The following is a 16,645-nucleotide window of genomic DNA, read 5'->3' on the forward strand; positions in this document are numbered from 1 at the left end:
GCACTGATTTCGCTGCGGATGTCAGCTGGGGATTAGGGAACGGATCGATGCATCGGCGGGTTAATGTTCTGGTCGCGTACTCAGATATTCCATTACTTTGTAGCTGCGGCGAAGAACAACAAAAACTGGCAACAACGGGCCAAAGTTGATGCAATAATTTGCCACAACTTTTCCGAGTGACCACAACAACATGCAATATGCAGTGGGCTCGTCAAAACTACACTTCAAATAAAATCCTACTAATATACTTCTAAGAAGTATTTCGCTATGTTTCAAATTGGCACTAAGGAAAGCAGCTGAATATGAAAAAAGATATATATTTTGTTGTGTGCCGCGACCGTTGAACGAAATATTCGCAAGAGGATTTTCAAACAGCGCATTCTGAAAAATGCATGAGCCGACTGAGCCCAATGCGGTTATCGTGTCCTTTGGGGTGGATATGTGTTTGTAACAGGGACATGGACATGGACATGCAGGTGCAAATTCCTAGCAGGCCACAGGAGCAGCTGAACTGACTGACGGATTGACTGAATGACGGACGGATTGACCGCATGATTTTCAGCATGTGAACGCCTTTCGGTTGGCATTTTATCGGCGCAGCGCGTTTTATATCTAAACTATGAATCAATGCATTAGTCAGTCACCTTGTACGCTCTACTTTAATTACGGCTTTTTACGCTGCAACTGAAATCCCCATTTTCCCCCAAACGTCCTTTTTTCAAACGCTGCCTTCGACACGATTTCTTTTCTATTGCAACCGCAAGCTGACATTTTTTTGCATGTTGTGGCTGCGAATTAAAAATTGCATACAAAAAATGGCAGCAAAAAACCCAAGTGATCACTACTCGACTTCGGAATACCGTCTAATCATATTTCACCATGTTTGCTTTAGCGATTCATGTTGTATAAAGCATTTTAAGTGACTTCTATGGTGAAACAACCTATTTCACTATTGATAAAATTGATTGTTTTGTAGAAAATTGAGATTATTCCAACATACCCCTGTCCTTCGGAAGTACAGGGTGCAAATAGCGAAATGAAATTCCTGGCACAGAACGTAATATTATTAGCGGGGAAGCCTTGCCGACCGCCTCCACTTGATTGCGAGCAACTGGGGGCCATAAATATTGCATTACAATCGCTTTGCCCCTCCCCCTTTTGGGTTGGCGAGTTGTCGAGCTGCCGGAGGTTCCACCTCCACGTGGTGCGGTGGTGACCCAAACCCATGGGGTATGCAATTGCGAATTGGATTTCATGTTAATGCGGGGTCCTTATCGCCGGTCATGTGCTTGGACGGTCAGCAATGGGTTCATTTGTGTTCTATTTGGCCGGTAATTTCACTTAATTGCGATGACGTTGTGTGCAAAAAGCCATGGCCAGTGGGATAGCCAGGTATGTGGTGGAGACCCAGTGGATTGCTGATTTATATCGCCATCGAGCGAGGGAGCAGGGTCCATCAAATATTCAGCGGTCCGTGGCTTATTGAAAAGCACAAATTCAAATTCAGCAAAGGGAAATGGAAGGGAAATTTCAGCAAGTGCAAATGCCCAGGAGGGAGCCTTCCAGAAAAGCACTTAATCGTAGATTTCGTTTTTGTGTGTACATTTAGGTTTTATTCATGTATTTGAATGCATTCGTGGTTTACAATATATAGAGTTTTCATTTCAACGTTGCCTTGCACATTCAATATATAATATACGTAATAAAAAGTAATTATAAACAACAGTTGTAATAAAAATAATAAACATGTAGATGCATTTTCTCATAGACGGTAGCGGTAACGGATAATTGGGAATTGCGAATTGCGAATTTATCAATCATATTTCTTAGTGTTATGTCATGTGGGTCATCATCAGCTCGAGGTCAAATATATATATTCATATATATTATATTTAGATATAGGTTGTATAAAAGGTGTACTGCAAGTGCTGCGTATGCGTGGGCTGGTGGTCATGTGTGTGAGTTGTGTGCGGGTTTACTTAGAAAATCCTCTGAATGGTTTAAAAATAATTATAAAATCTACTGCGTTTGCTGCTGAATTTCAATCTTCTCGACTGTCATGTCCGGATTCATGGCCGTCGCTTCCTGATAATCGAATAAGCACATTGGTTATCGGTTAGGTGTATCTCTTCGTTATGCATTTAATCCATTAGATACTCACTTGTATTGCCTCGGCCAGGGCTTTGTCATGATCGATCGGATCTCCATCGGACTGAATGGTTATCTTCTGCTCCACTCGGGTCTCCACGATGCCGTCGCGTTCGGTTTTGTACTGTTTGGTATTTAGAGTATTATTAATAAATGTTATCGTGTAAATGGCACAACCTGAACCCATTCGAACAAGGGACTATGCATGGAATATACAGTGTGGTGCATACGCTCACAGGAAATATCTTTCGGATAGTCAGATAGATAGATAGATAGATAGATAGAAAGCCTACCTCTGGCTACTTACTCGTCCTAATCGAACGGGATCAGTGGGATCGGTTAGTTCCGAGTACTTACGGTAATGGTTTCCACAGTGCGGGTTTTGCTGCTCACGGTTTGGGTGGAGATGATTTCGCCGTGTCCGGAGTAACCGGGTGTGTCCTCACCCAGCACCACTCGGGTGCTTTCCACATGCGGTCCAGTGGTGGCGGAGGTCGTATACAGCGGAGATTTCTGTGCAAGATGCGAGATTATCAAGGTTAGTATGGAGTCTTTCTTGGATAGACAACTACATTTAGAGGGCCTCTGTATTGATTGCTCATTGCAAAAGTGCCATGCATGACCCACCTGGTTATCTGTGCGCACCACATTGGCACCATCGTAGGGTCCGTCGATGGGCGTGCCCGAGTCGCCGGAGCTGGTAGAGGAAACGCTATCCCGCCTCTGATACTACACAACACATAATATAACATAACATAACATATCGAAATCATAATGCCAACACAGTCAACTCATGCAAAAGAGAGTGGGATGTGGGATGCCATGCGATCTTACCTGATCCCCACTGGTGACCGTCGCCGTCGTCTTCACCTCCTGGGTGACGACGCGCTGCTGCTGCTTGTTGGGATCGTGGGTGCGGGTGGTGGCCACCGTCTTCTCCTCCAGCTGCTCCGTCTTGGCGTTCTTGCCCAGATCCTCGTGCGTGGTGGCGGTGCGGGTGGTGACTGCGGTGGCCGTGACATAGGCGCCACTCAGGTCGGTGGGTGTAGCATCAGCCTACGTGGATGGAGTGGCAAGTGGGTGGTTCAGTGGGTTAGTGCGTACGGCATAGAACATGAATAACACAACAATTTAGGCAACAACATCAAATAGAGGCGGAAGTTAGGCAAAGGCAGAGATTAAGTAACGTAACTTTGGAAAGCGAAGCGCAAAGATACAGAAAGATAGACGTTTCCGGTTTTCAGAGTTCTAGATTTTGATCAAATTCGATGGGATTTTATAGATTTTCTATTGTTTGTGATAATAAAAAGTATTATCTTGTATATCCAATAAGCTATAATCGAATTGAATCAAAAGCCTTGAGAAGTGAATGCCAGTGTATCCATAAGGGACGCAGTGCCTCGCTAACCTTGTGTTCCTGCGTGGAGTAGGTGACCTCGCCGGTGCCCAGGTTGCGCACCTCCTCCTCCACGTTGTGGGTCACGCCATCGATGTTCTTGGTCAGCACCTGTTTGGTGGTGGTCTTCACCACCGTGGGCGTGCTCACTGGCTTGCCCAACTTGCCGCTCGCCTGTCCGGCCGGACTGCTGATCAAGATGTCATTGACCTGCTCAGCGCCATACTGTCCGGTCATGTCGTCCTCGGAGCTGCCCTCGGAGTCGCGCCGCAGAGCGCCCTTGCCTATGTGCTTGACTCCGTCGAAGAACTGCTGGCGGGTGATGGGCACCGTTTCCGTGGTGGTCTGCACCTGCGCCTGTTTGCCGAAGTGCGAGGGATCGATCTGGGCATAGTTGAGGATCAGTTTGCCGGTCACGGGATCCGTGACAGCCGTGGCGGGATCAATGTCTCCCGTGTTCGGGTCAATGTCGCCGTACTCGCTCTTAATCCTGCCGGTCACGGGGTCAATCTCTCCTGTCAGGGTCATCGTGTGGGTCACGGTGGTGCGGGCGCCAGCGAATCGGGGGTCATTGGGGTCCACCTGCACAATTTCACCGGTCACAGGATCAATCATATTGTATACATAAACGGTCTTATTGAAGAACTTAAGAACGCGGCCGGAGACGGGATCGATTTCGCAGGTGGAGGGATCGATCTCCTCCGGGCGACCACGCTCGTCGGTCTTCGAGATGAGCAGGATGCGCACGATCACGATCTTGCCCGTCTTGGGATCGACGCGGGCCAGCTTGGTGTACACCTCGCCGGACTCGGGATCCACCTGGGTGGCCGCGTACAACGGCTCCCCGGTGGCCTGATCCACCTCCCCGGTGGCAGTGTAGATCTTGCCGGACGTGGGCTCGATCTTGATTGTGTTGGGGTCGAGCTTGGTCTGTTTCTTGATCTCGTTGGTCTTGGGGTCCAGGTAGCCGTAGATGGTGATGACGTAGCCCGTCTTGGGGTCCACGCTGCTGGAGATGTACTGCTGCTCCTTGGTGGCCGGATCGGTGGCTCCAGTGGGCACCCATATCTGGTTGGACTTGGGGTCCACCACGATGTCCTTGTCCTTGGAGGCACTGACTTCCGTGATGGGCGCCTTGGTGGCGGGATCCACGCGCTGTTGCACGATCCGCAGAGAGATAATCCTGGCATAATCCTTGTCGGGCTTGTTGTTCTTGGGATTGACCTGGTTCTTCAGCACAATCTGTCCGGTGGCTGGTTCAATCTTAATGTCCCTAGTGACCGTCTTGCCAGACTTTGGGTCATTGAAGGTGATCGTGTGCTTGACCAGATCAATCTGTCCATATTTGGTATCAATCTTGCCGGCCTTCGGGTCGAACTGACCACCAGAGGTCTCCACCTGCGCGGTCTTGGCGTCGATGATGTTTCTCTTGGAGTCGAACTTGCCCGCCAGGGAAGTGACCTCCACAATGGGGTCAATCTGTTGGCCCACCTCAATGAGGCGACCCTGGTTCGGATCGAGCTTGTTCGTCTTGGGATCCACCACGCCCAGGATGGTGATCTGGCCAGTGCCCGGATCCACTTTCACATTCTTGCTGACTACAATCTTGCCAGACTTGGGATCAATGGCCTTCAGTTCGCCGGTGCGTGTGTTGATCTCTCCATACTTGGTGTCCAGCAGGCCGGTGTCCAAGTTCAGGACGCCCAGGGAACGCTCGACATCGCCGTTAACGGTGTCGATCTTTCCGGTTGCAGGGTCAATGCGACTGGTGATCACTGTAAGCTCCACCACCGGATTATCCTGCGGTGTGATGCAAACGATCTGGCCAAGGGTGTCGTCAAGGCGTCCTGTCTTCGGATCCGCCACTCCGGATACCAAGTGCAGATTGCCCGTCTTGCCATCAACATCGCCCTGGAACACCTCCTTCTTTCCGGTCTTGGTGTTCAGAGCCTCCAGTGTTCCCTTCTTGGGATCAATCACGCCATATTTGGTGTCAATGAGTCCGGTGGCGGGGTCCAGAATGCCAGTGGAGTGCTCAATACTTCCGTTCTCGGCATCAATGCGCTTGGTGGAGGGATCAAACTTGGAGGTGATGACCATGATCTTGACACGCCGCTTTCTCGGCTTGGCCGCTGCGGCTGCAGCTCCTGGAGCTCCTGGAGCTCCCTTTCCTGTCTTGGTGGGAGAACCAGGCTTCTTGGAGCCAGCAGCTCCAGCAGCAGCAGCACCTGCAGCAGCAGCTGCCAGACCTGCAGCATCACCAGCTTTGGAGGGACCAACATAACCAGGCTCCTTGTTGTAGCGCTGGGACTCCAGGAAATCAGCCGTGGGATCGGCGATGGGCTTGTAGCTGCCTGGAGCTCCGGAGGAGTAGCCCTGGGGTCCCTTGGTGGGCGAGTAGGATCGCTTCTGGGAATCGCTGAGTGGAACAGCAGCCGCATCCACGGCGCTGCCCTGCAGCTTAGCACGGGTGGTGGGCGAGAGGAGCGGATCCTGGAGAAGCTTGGCCCGCGACTTGGGCGAAAGTTGGCCGCGGTTCAGCTTATCCTGGGTGCGCGGAGACAGCTGTCCTGCCTTCAGTTTCTCGGCAGTTTCCTTCAAGGCATTCTCGTTACCCGGCGCATAGTTAAAGGCCAAGCCTATCTTCTTTTGCTGCGAGGTAGGAGACAGCTGCTCCTGACCATCACCACCAGACTTCCTGGAGCTGGGATCCTGATCGTAGCGGAAGCCACCAGGAGTGTACGATTTCCTTGTGGGACTGGTATTGCCATCATTATCCACGGCATACTCGTACTGCCTAGTGACACCGGGAGTGGTGGATCCTCGGTTCTTGGCCGCATTCCTAGCCGCCTCGTCCAGGTTTTGATCTTGCTGATTGTCGCCCAGACCAGATGTAACGACCAGACCAAGTCGACCCACCTCCTTGTCCTTATCCTTGCCGGACTTATCCTTGCCATCCTTGGATGGCGAACCGCTCTTGCTCTTGCGACCCGACGAGAATATGCCCACGCCCTGTGGATCGTCGGTGGATCGTTTGTTTTCGAGGATCAAATGAAAAGGTCAAACATAAAACGAAAAGAAACGGGAGGGAATAATTAACAAAAGGAAACTATAATAAAAATGAGGTAAACTTAGGCCCAACTTTCGGGTTTCCACTACAAACTATCATAACTTACGGGTGAAACTTAAATGAGTGGGTGAGTGGATTTGGGTGGGTTTTGGGTGGAGTTCAGGACGGGGGTTAAGAGTATTTACACGAGGGCGGGCGCATTCAGTGCGGGGCTATCGCTTAGCTTAGAACACCTAGTCTTGTGATCCTATGATCTAGCTTAAGTGGGGTACACTGAGATAGGAGATACTTACACGTCTGCCCGAGGACTTGTCAGACTTGTTGGAATCATTCAGCTCGTCGTTGCCTAGAGAATATTTTCAGGAAGGATTGTAAGTAAGATTGCTTCTTTAGATACTTTCAAGGATACTTACCATTAACAGCGGATCCTGCAGCGGCACCAGCGGCCAGTGCTGCCTTGGCAGCCTTTTCGGCCTTCTTCTTCTCCTCCAGCTCCCGCTTCTCCCTCTCCTTTCGCTCCTTCTCCTCCTTCTCCTTCTGCTTCTTCTCGCGCAACTTAGCCTCCTTTTCAGCATCCTGGGAAAACATCGATCATTAGTTGGTTATAGTTTTTAAGGTGTAGTTCAGAGTAAACAGATATTTTTGGGGCGAAAAGGCAACATGCTACAAAATGGCTGAGATGTACAGGACATATTTACAATACAAGCGAAATACGAAATTATAATAATGATTAATTAAGCATTATAGATGATCTTTTTCAATACGACCGCATAATCAGTGCCAATGCATGTTTTGTGTGGACTGTACTGGTGTGGCCCTAAATGGTATTTACAGCTCGAGAAAGGACTCTTACAGACGGCACAAAATCAAATCAAATCAAATCAAAGTTCAAATAACACTAATAAAGTCAGGTAGATAGTTATAATGGAATGCACATTTCACAGACAGTTGACAGTACACTGTTGTTCATCTTTATACAGAAATTACCATCAGATCAAGGTACAGCTCGTTCGGGTTCTATCACATTGGTTAGAGGATAGTCGGTTATGAAAACATAAAAATTATAAATTAATAGGTTCAGAGCATCCATAAATTACTGGGTTATATGTAGTAGCCCTGAGCTGAACAAATAAACGAACAAACGAGGGAGACTTGAAATCAAATCGTTTCATACGTAAGCTCACAACATTCGAAAAGCAGAGTTCAAAGCCGATAAAATAAGTTAAGTAGTATACATTGTAGAAGATTCGAGACGAAGGATACTTTGGTTTAAAATTTTTGTTTGTTTTTTTTGGTTTTTTTGAGTTGAAGGTAGTAAAGTGTTAACCTGAAGGGGGGGCTCAGCCTCGTTGGCCGCAATCTCTAGGCTCGTCTCGTAGTCACCCTCGAGGGAACTTTGCGAGGAGGCCGAAGCCGTGCCGGTGCTCGACTGTCGCATCAACTGGTTAGTGTTAAGGTTAAGGGGTTAAGGTGTGTTTTTTCAGGGGACGTAGGGTTAACATTACGAGCACATCATTTCATATTCAGAATCACAGAGTGGATGTGTTTGTGTTTGGTTTGTGAGTGGTTGTGAGTTAGTAACAAACCGAGAAGAAAGTACAAAAAACTCTGGTTAACTCCGAAATCATCGTTAAACATGTTCATCTCAATAGCTATGTTTCGTCAGGCATTAGTGGGTTAAAAGACTGGGTGGGTTACCTTCTCCTTCTTGTTCTTGATGGGACTGCGGCTGTGGGCATCGCCATCGGCACTACGATCTCCCCGATGGTCCAGGGTGCTGCTCTTGCGAGCCACCTTCTCCTTTTCGGCCAAGGCCAGAGCTGCAAGGAATCAGGTGATTAGATCGGTTAGGACTGCTGAAATCTAGGTAATTACCATCCATGCTCCTGGAAGTGAGACGAGCGCCGGACAGAGTCCTACTGAACTTCGGAGGAGTACGATCCACGGGTGTGTTGGTGCTCTCGGCCTGGGTGCGACCCTTGTAGCGGTAGGTGGACCCGAAGGACGGGAACATCTTGGACTTGTTGACCGGCTCGGGGGTCATCAGGCGGAAGAAGGTGTGGTGCTCCACGCACGATTTCCACAGCTTCTTGGCGGCACGATGGTTGGCCAGCTTGAAGCCAATGGTGGACTCGTACTGCTCGAATTCGCCCGGCCGAATCTTGATGTAGAAATGGTGACGCTTGTAGGAGATCTTCAGGATCTTGGGCCAGGCAAAGCGGTTGATGCGCAATCTAGTTGGGTTATGGACATCACTGATTAATAACTGTTGAATTTAAATATGGTAGGAGCTTCTCACTTATCGCGGTAGACGAGCAAGCCGGAGGCACACACGCCCAGCATGATGTCCACGCCCTCGGAATCCTTGGCGGGATGCAGGTCCACGCCGTACATGGCCAGCTTCTTGGCATTCTCCAGGTAGTGTAGCTCAGCCTCGGCGGGCGATTGACCCCTACAATGAACCAGATTAAAGTGAGTATAAATCCTGAATGAAATCATTCAAAACTCACTTGTGGGTCTTGTGCAGATCCATGACCTTGTCCTCCAACTCGGGCGTCTGAGTTGGGGCGATCTTGAAGTCCTTGAGGTAGGCCCTGGTGGGCATTTCCTCGGCATCGTAGTCGCCCATTTCCGACTGCACCAGGTAGGATCCGAGCAGGGCGTGGGTGACGAACGTGCAGGGCAGTCGGCCCTCCAGGATGTCATTGCGCACCTGCAGGCACAAATGGTAGCGCGTGATGTCCTCCTTCAGCTGCGATGGCTCCGGCGGATAGAACTTCACGGCGAAGGTGAGCGGCCAAGTGTCCGTGCGGAAGAACTTGGACACCGGCTTCTCCAGATCCAGCCAGGTGCGCGGATCTGTGGGCGTTTCGTAGGTCAGGCCGAAGTAGTCCTTCTCGATGAGGTTCAGACCGGCGCAGATGGAGTTGATCACATCACGGCCAATGGCTTTGCGCTGTGGAAATCAAAATGTATGTACTTATAATGCAGCTTAGAGTTTCAGAAAGATACGGAGGTACCAGGACCTGCTTACTCACATCAATGGACACGTCCAGCAGGGAGCCATCCAGCAGGGTGACTCGTGCGAGGGCAGGCTTTCCGTGCGAGGAGGAGCTGGACTTGGGTTTGCTCTTGGTCGGCGTTTCCGGCTCAGCGGGCGCGGATGGTTTAATTTCCGCCGGCATCTTGGATTGGGGGACTTGGCTACGCCAGCGGCAGCGTGGAGATGGCTGCAAGAATGTAGAGACTTTAGTAAATTGCACTGGATCTCAGTCAAATGACCGGAAGTGTCCACTCCGCGGGGTCATGTGTTCCTGTGTGTGTGTGTGAGTGTGTGGGCGCCTTTCGCTCATTAGATGTCTGCAGTCTGGGCATAAAACACGCCATAAACTTTCTCAATTTGCCTGGCGCCATTGCGCAAATAAACTCTCCACACACACACACCCATACATATACATAAACACAGGACCCTCGGGCAGGATGTGGACAACTCCTCCTGCTCCATTTGCCGCTGGCCATGATGTCACCAGTTGCAACTGCGTACTCACTTCCAAAGAGCTCTAGAATTTCTCCGGCAACGATTTCCAGCGAGCTGTAAGAGAAATTTCCGACATTAAAAGCTGAACTGCAAATTGAATTACCATTTTACTAGCGAAAGCAGATAGTAAAAAAAACTTTCAAGTCTGTGAACATTAAAATGAGTTGGCCATTAACCGCACAACAGTCAGACTTCGCAGACCTATTATTAAGCAGAGTGAATACTACAAAAAATGACCCAGTAATTATAATAAGTCATTAAATACACAAAAGTACATGCGAACAGAAGCTGGGAACGTCCTTTGAGTAAGCCGAAAAGTCAAGTGATCGGCGACAGCTCACGTTCCAGATCTGGATTCAAGTTTAGCAGTGACATAAGTCTTTCATACATACATATGTATGTATGTACATGTATGTTCTATATCGGTGTGGGTTATATAAGCCGGCAAGTCGAGGCAGCGTCATGTTCTCGCTTTTATCCCCTTCCGTTTCCATTTGATTCCGTCGCTTGCGGTCGGCATTTAGCGGGACTGCAAGTTGCGCGAAATAATGCCATAAATATTGTATTATTCCGCAAAGAGACGATATCGGCACTTCGCCACGGATGTGGACACACTGCCCCACCCAGAAAGTAGCCTTCAATCAACGCTGATTGGGAATGGGAATGGGCTTGGGTATATCACTGGTTATGGGTATGGTTAACGTAGCGAGGATCGAGAGTCAATTGAGCCCAGATGCACTGACCGATTGCGCGGCGAGTTCAATTTACAAATACTCGCAGTGTTTAATTGATTGCGGAGTCATGAGCCATCCATCGATCCCGCAGAGGAAACTAGCCGAACCAGTTTGCCAGAAACTTTGTGATAGAGGTCTTCTATGGCGCTTTAATACTGTTTCTGTTTCAGTTTCGGACACGACCCCCAAGCGAATTAACTCTGGTGGCGTCATCGTGCGTTCAAAATTAAACAAAAACACACACATGAAATATGTATGCTGAGAACCAGAACCCGAAAACCTCAACAAAAACCAAAAAAAAACAAAAAGAAAAAAGAACAAAAAGCAGACAAACATCTAATTTATATTATTTTATTTATTCTCGCGTCTTTGTGGAGCGCAGACCATGTGTATATGGACTCCATATAGCATTACTTTTGGCAGCGTGCTCGTTCCCATAGTTGAAGGTTGCGCATACGCAATGTTGACATCATCGGCGGGCGGTTGCAGCCACCTCGTCATGTTCGCTATCCGAACTGCAATAACCCATTGGTAGTGGGAATTAAAATACTTGACTAAGATCGGCGGTGAATCAGCGGCATTATCGCGCCGTGCCGCCTTACAAATTGGTTTGGCTGGCAAACCAAAACAAAGTAAATCGCTCGAATTGTTGATAGCGTAGCGCATAGCGATTTTACACTCGTACATGATTTATTTTCGATGACATCATCGGCCAAGCGATCAGCACCAGCTAAGGCATAATATCAAGATCTATTTCTAGAGTTTATTGAAATATTTGCAGAAGACGCCGCCGACACCCAAAAACATTTCAGCAGCACTCGGCGCATTCGCCTCAATTGAAGGAGGTCGAGGTGAAATTCATCAAGTGGCGCGCGTCTAATCTTTAGGTTACAATATTGCTGGCCAGGCGAGAATAAATACGTCCGAATTGAGCAGACAAGAAGCAGGCTACCCAAGTGAGTAGTATATATATACATAGATATATCTGGTGTTATTGTGAAAGTAACGAAGTTCTTGTGGCGGGCAGAAGACAGAAGCACAAAAGATGGCAATCGCGTAGTTTCAATTGAGAATCGGAATGAGAACATGGGCACTCGTACTTTGGGTGCAGCCGGCTCCCCTTTAATTAAGTTTCATTTAATACAACTTAAATCAAATTCAATTGGCGACGGGGCTGCGCCAGGGTTTTCATATCCGCGGCATGGCTCACACATGTGTCATCCAGTTATTACTCTGACATCAACTTTAGGTCACCTGGTGGGCGGTGGCGTCACATTTCCCCCGGGGTTGACTTGCCCTCAACTTTGAATTTCTCCCCGGGTATATAGATATACATATAGATATACACATATATAGTACATTCCCTGTAGTCATTGTGACTAAACTTTCGCTTTTATGCCCATTAACATTAAAATTTCCCCGGGGCTGTGAAGTGCACAAAACATTTCAAACTTGCCATTTTCTGCGCTCAACGAAGCGTTGCCAATAAATCGCATTTAAAATGTATTATAAGCTGACTTCACATCCGTTTATGAACATGGCCGCATTTCCGCAAGGGAAGCTGTTACATTTTCCGTTGTGCTGCATAACATGAAATATGTACATTCACTAATTTGGCAGACAACCGAGTTTCATTTTTGCTCATTGGAGTTATATTGTTTCCATTTAGGAACTTAAGAATACATTCTTTCTCTCCACCACTTGACCCTTTTGCACCAGTCATTCCGCTCGGATGAGCAATGGATTTTCATGCCCAGTGCGTCAGGTCTTCCAACATATTTTGTATATTTTTCGAGGAAATATGGAGCGGGAAATACGTAAACATTCGCGCATTCTGGACTGTGTGCTAAAGTGGGAAAGTGGGTCAATCAATACAAAGCGATTAGAAGAGGGTGTGTAGCGCCTTGGCGAATCCATAGACTTATCGACGGAGTGGAACCGCCTGGCAATGGAGGATGGCGACTGCATGGAACCATGGAACGCCAGTCGATAAGCCAGATCCGTTCCCATTTCCCATCGCACTGTTGGCCCTGAGACAGCGATGACCACTGGCTAGTAAGTCAGAAGTGGATGAGCCACTTGAGGCGAACTGGTTTCTGGTCACCAGATGCCACTTTTGGACAGCTCAAGTGACGGCTCTGTGGAGCAGTGTGTCGCTTGACTAATTACCGCGCTGATCGACGTTCGGCTGACAAGGCGACATAACCGCACTGGATCACACCCACACAGCACCACATCTGCACCACTTCGCACCACCCCGCACCACTCTGCACCACCCCGCATCGCCAGTTCTCCACTGTCAATGGCTATTTAAAGCATTTGACTCCGCCTGGCCAACGAACTCTGAAATGCATCCGCAGTTGCTGCTCTTTCTACACCGTAAACTATAAGCTGAACCAATCAAATGGGGAAAACCTTTTAAAAAATTGGTTGGCTTGAAGTATATAGCTATTAATTTTAGTAGAACATAATAAGCTCGGCCATATAAATATGCTTCCGTGTGTTGGGATGCCGCACCCACATGCACATCGTGATTTGATTTCTGCGAGGAAGGCGAGGGAAAAGTGTCGCGAGGGGCGGAGAAAGTAAACAAACAAGCCGCCCTCGAGGAGAATTTTGTCCACTTCAGCGCTTTGCACATTAATCATAGACCTATAGACGACCCAGCCGCAGAAGTAAAAATCGATGCAACAAGGAATAAAAATAGAAAAACGGAAAATTCAATGGGCATATAAGTATGTGGGAGGGGGTGGGCAGAGGGGAACTGATTGGCTCAAAGGGGGCTGGAAAAGCGGAAAGCTGCCTTCCATCCGATTAGGTTTGTTGATAGATTAGATTGGTTTTTCCCCTTTGCCGAGGCGAAGGTGGAAATCTTCCGGTGAACTAAGAATAGCTAACGATTTTAGAGTGGATTCACACAGATTACGATATTATTAAGAGATATATATATTATGTGAGATCCCCAATCTTAGCAACGATCTGGCCACGCTGGAAAATCGCTGGTGGGGCTTAGTCCCCGTTTTCCGCCGAGAGAAACCGAGAGAATGCGGAAAGACTCGCTCTGGGAGCTTCTAACGCTGGAAAGCGAAGACACACCTAGTTGGTAACGCTCGAATTCGGACTCGTGTTCGAATTCAGGTTTTCGACGGGGGCTCTGATTCCGACTCATTTTATTTTTTTTTTGTTGTAAGCCATGTTCATTCGCGTGCTGCCAAGTCGTTAGCCCTCCGAAACCGAAACTCTCTCACTCTCCAGATTTTTGTAGTATAGTTTTCCACTCGCTGGTTGTACAGTTATTGGCATTCAGTTGGCTGCCACTGGCACTCCTCGTTTGCTTTGCTCGGCTGCTTTATCTGTTTGTCTGCTGTGCAGCCAACTTCTTGGCCAGCAACAACCGGTTTTTTTTTTTTTTGTTATTTCTAATGCAAGCTCTACCATTTCGTTTCCATTCCCACTTTGCATGGCCTGGCCAAGAAGACGAAGTCTTCATGTTAATGCTACTCACTATTTGGGTCAAAGCCCACACCTCCCGGAAAAGGTGAAAGAAAAAAAAGACTCCACGTAAACAGCGGTTTGCGACGAACGGTTTTTTCGTTACCAAGTCAACGCCCCAAGTTTTCCGGGGATGGTGAAAATCGTGCCGTGACTCAGTGGACGAAGGATGACAGATGAGGGATGAGGGGGCACCTGAAATATCGCCACTAGTCACCTGCCATTCATAACTGGCCTTTGTTGTGGTGGCCTTATCTTATCTTAACCATGTTGCCTAGTGGCTGGGATAAAGAGCCGTCGTTGTTTACCTCAGCCGATATCAAACATATGAAAAATGCCAATGCAAAAAGCGCTCAATGCTCTGATAAGAAGTGCGGAAACCTGCTCGCAACCCCGATCGATTCTATTTTGGGCACAGTGACGTCTTGATGCTTGGGGAATTTGGCCACCCTATGAAACTGTATGCCATATGAATGCGACGAAATTCCAAAATTATATACATATGCATGGGCAAGAGAATGAGATGAAAATGAATCAGTTTTCTAAAGTGCGTAGTTCTAGGAATTTTTCGTTTCGCTGGGTATTTGCCCCACAATGAAAAACACTTACGTAGAAAAATATTATTACAATGAATATTAAAGCTTAAGAAGTTTCCTATTCATACTAGTTGAAAAACGTTTCAGTCTGCGTCTCTGTAAAAAGTGATTGTTCATGATGTATTTGCCTCTTAACACTCCTATCTATAAGATGCATTTGAATTTAACTAAAAAAATTAACTATTACCTATACTAACTAACTGATTTGCATAAGAATCATTCTAGAATGGTTATGTATTTGCCCCCTTTTTTATAGTTTACTGCTAAACGAAACTACCTTTGAGATACTTTCGTATCCGATCGGTGTTGTGGAACGTTTCCTTGACTACCGCGGGCCCAATAAGAATTTCCCACCCTGCGCCCCGAAATGCGAAGCAAACGAGGAAAACACAGAAGAAGGAAAATTGGAGTAAGCCAAAGACAGGGGCAAAAGCGAAAGAGAGCTGGCGACAACAACAATGTGGGCCGAGTTGACAAACACAAGAAGTCGAAAGAATATCGTGCCAAAAGAAACACTCGAAAAGCTTGACAGCTCACAGATACAGCTACAGCTACAGAGACGCAGATACAAATGCCGCGTGAGTGAGTCCGGCTCTCTCTTTTCGCTCTCGCTCGCAAAGCTGCTCTCAATTAACTCTGCGTTTGGCTGCGAGTGTCTGTGTGTGTGTGTGTGTGCTATGAAGTCATACTGCCCAAGTCATTCTGCGTTTGTGTTGGTATCGACAACATAAAGCCACCAAAAACTCCCGACCACAGCCCAAATGAAAAAATTTAACTAAAAGTGTAATTAACCTATGTCGCAATCCATGAAATCGTACTCACCCACTTGGTGCGACTCTAGAATCCTTTTTAATCCACTGCAAGGACACGTAGATACCGTTAGTTCGGGCGTTTGGCGTTTGTACTCCTGTATTTGTGTTGTGTTGTGGTGTTTTCACTTTTCTCCCGTGGGCACTGCACTCACTCGCATTCACACTAGTAAACAAATTCTTTGCCACTTTTTTCTATTCGTTCGCGAAAAAAGACAATTTGTTGTTGTCGTCGTCGTCGTTGAATACCTGTTGAAAATTTGACGTTGAGTTTCTTTGAGTGAGTAATAGAGAACGCAAGAGTGTGGGCGGGGGGGAGTGTTGAAGGGGTGTGAGGGAGGGGTGTAAAATAGAGAGCGGGGTGGGCGTGGGCGGAAAATGCGCGAATAGTGGTTGCTAATAAATTAATTTCCCATTTTATTTATAAACACACTGCTGCCGAATTGCGCGCTTTTCATTTCTATCCGCTCGTCGCCGTCTTGCAATTACTTTGCCGTTGGCAAACAACAAATCTACACTCAGAATTCTGGCAGCGCGATCCACACAAAACGTACCGTCTTCACAAATATTCGATGTGCTGTGCACGAAGAGCAAACTGGTACTGAAACTGAAAACTGAAACTGAGCGCCATCCGCTTTCCGCTTGCCGCTTCTCGATTTGGATTTGAGTCGATTTCGGCTGAGACCACTGAGTTTTGCTGAGAAACCAACCACCACCAAGTGGTTGCAGTGCTGGCAAATGTCGGTGGTTCATTTGAGTGGTTTGGTTTGAATTTCAAATGTTTATAGCAGTGCCAACAGCAACGGTTGTTAAATATCTCAAGTAACTACTATAACTACATTAATTTAAATGCAAAATCTAC

General features: G+C 47.7%; 1 protein-coding gene across 4 annotated transcripts; it reads right to left on the reverse strand.

Moving 5' to 3' along the window:
• Positions 1-1,585: 1,585 nt before the first annotated feature.
• LOC122613117 (protein 4.1 homolog) lies at positions 1,586-16,461 on the reverse strand. 4 transcript variants are annotated; one of them, XM_043787136.1, is made up of 17 exons: positions 16,338-16,461; positions 15,797-16,032; positions 10,163-10,206; positions 9,653-9,844; positions 9,125-9,570; positions 8,914-9,066; positions 8,490-8,848; positions 8,313-8,434; positions 7,602-7,631; positions 7,028-7,190; positions 6,908-6,960; positions 3,557-6,556; positions 2,983-3,204; positions 2,776-2,877; positions 2,506-2,661; positions 2,162-2,272; positions 1,586-2,085 (listed from the first exon to the last, which is right to left on the reverse strand). In XM_043787136.1, the coding sequence occupies exons 4-17, from the start codon at positions 9,797-9,799 to the stop codon at positions 2,020-2,022; spliced, it is 5,130 nt and encodes a 1,709-aa protein (XP_043643071.1). In that variant the 5' UTR covers positions 9,800-9,844; positions 10,163-10,206; positions 15,797-16,032; positions 16,338-16,461; the 3' UTR covers positions 1,586-2,019. The 4 variants fall into 4 exon arrangements, with proteins under 4 accessions (XP_043643071.1, XP_043643072.1, XP_043643073.1 ...); XM_043787137.1 differs by lacking the exon at positions 7,602-7,631; XM_043787138.1 differs by lacking the exon at positions 2,776-2,877.
• Positions 16,462-16,645: the final 184 nt, after the last annotated feature.

The sequence above is a fragment of the Drosophila teissieri genome, chromosome 2R (genome assembly GCF_016746235.2).
Source record: "Drosophila teissieri strain GT53w chromosome 2R, Prin_Dtei_1.1, whole genome shotgun sequence".
Taxonomy (NCBI): domain Eukaryota; kingdom Metazoa; phylum Arthropoda; class Insecta; order Diptera; family Drosophilidae; genus Drosophila; species Drosophila teissieri.

Coding starts and splice junctions, on each gene's coding strand:
- LOC122613117 (XM_043787136.1), bottom strand. CDS start 9,799: ATGCCGGCGGAAATTAAACCATCCGCGCCCGCTGAGCCGGAAACGCCG. Junction 8,849..8,913: donor TTGCTCGTCTACCGCGATAA/GTGAGAAGCTCC, acceptor TAACCCAACTAG/ATTGCGCATCAACCGCTTTG. Junction 7,632..8,312: donor TCAAGAACAAGAAGGAGAAG/GTAACCCACCCA, acceptor CCAATGTGATAG/AACCCGAACGAGCTGTACCT.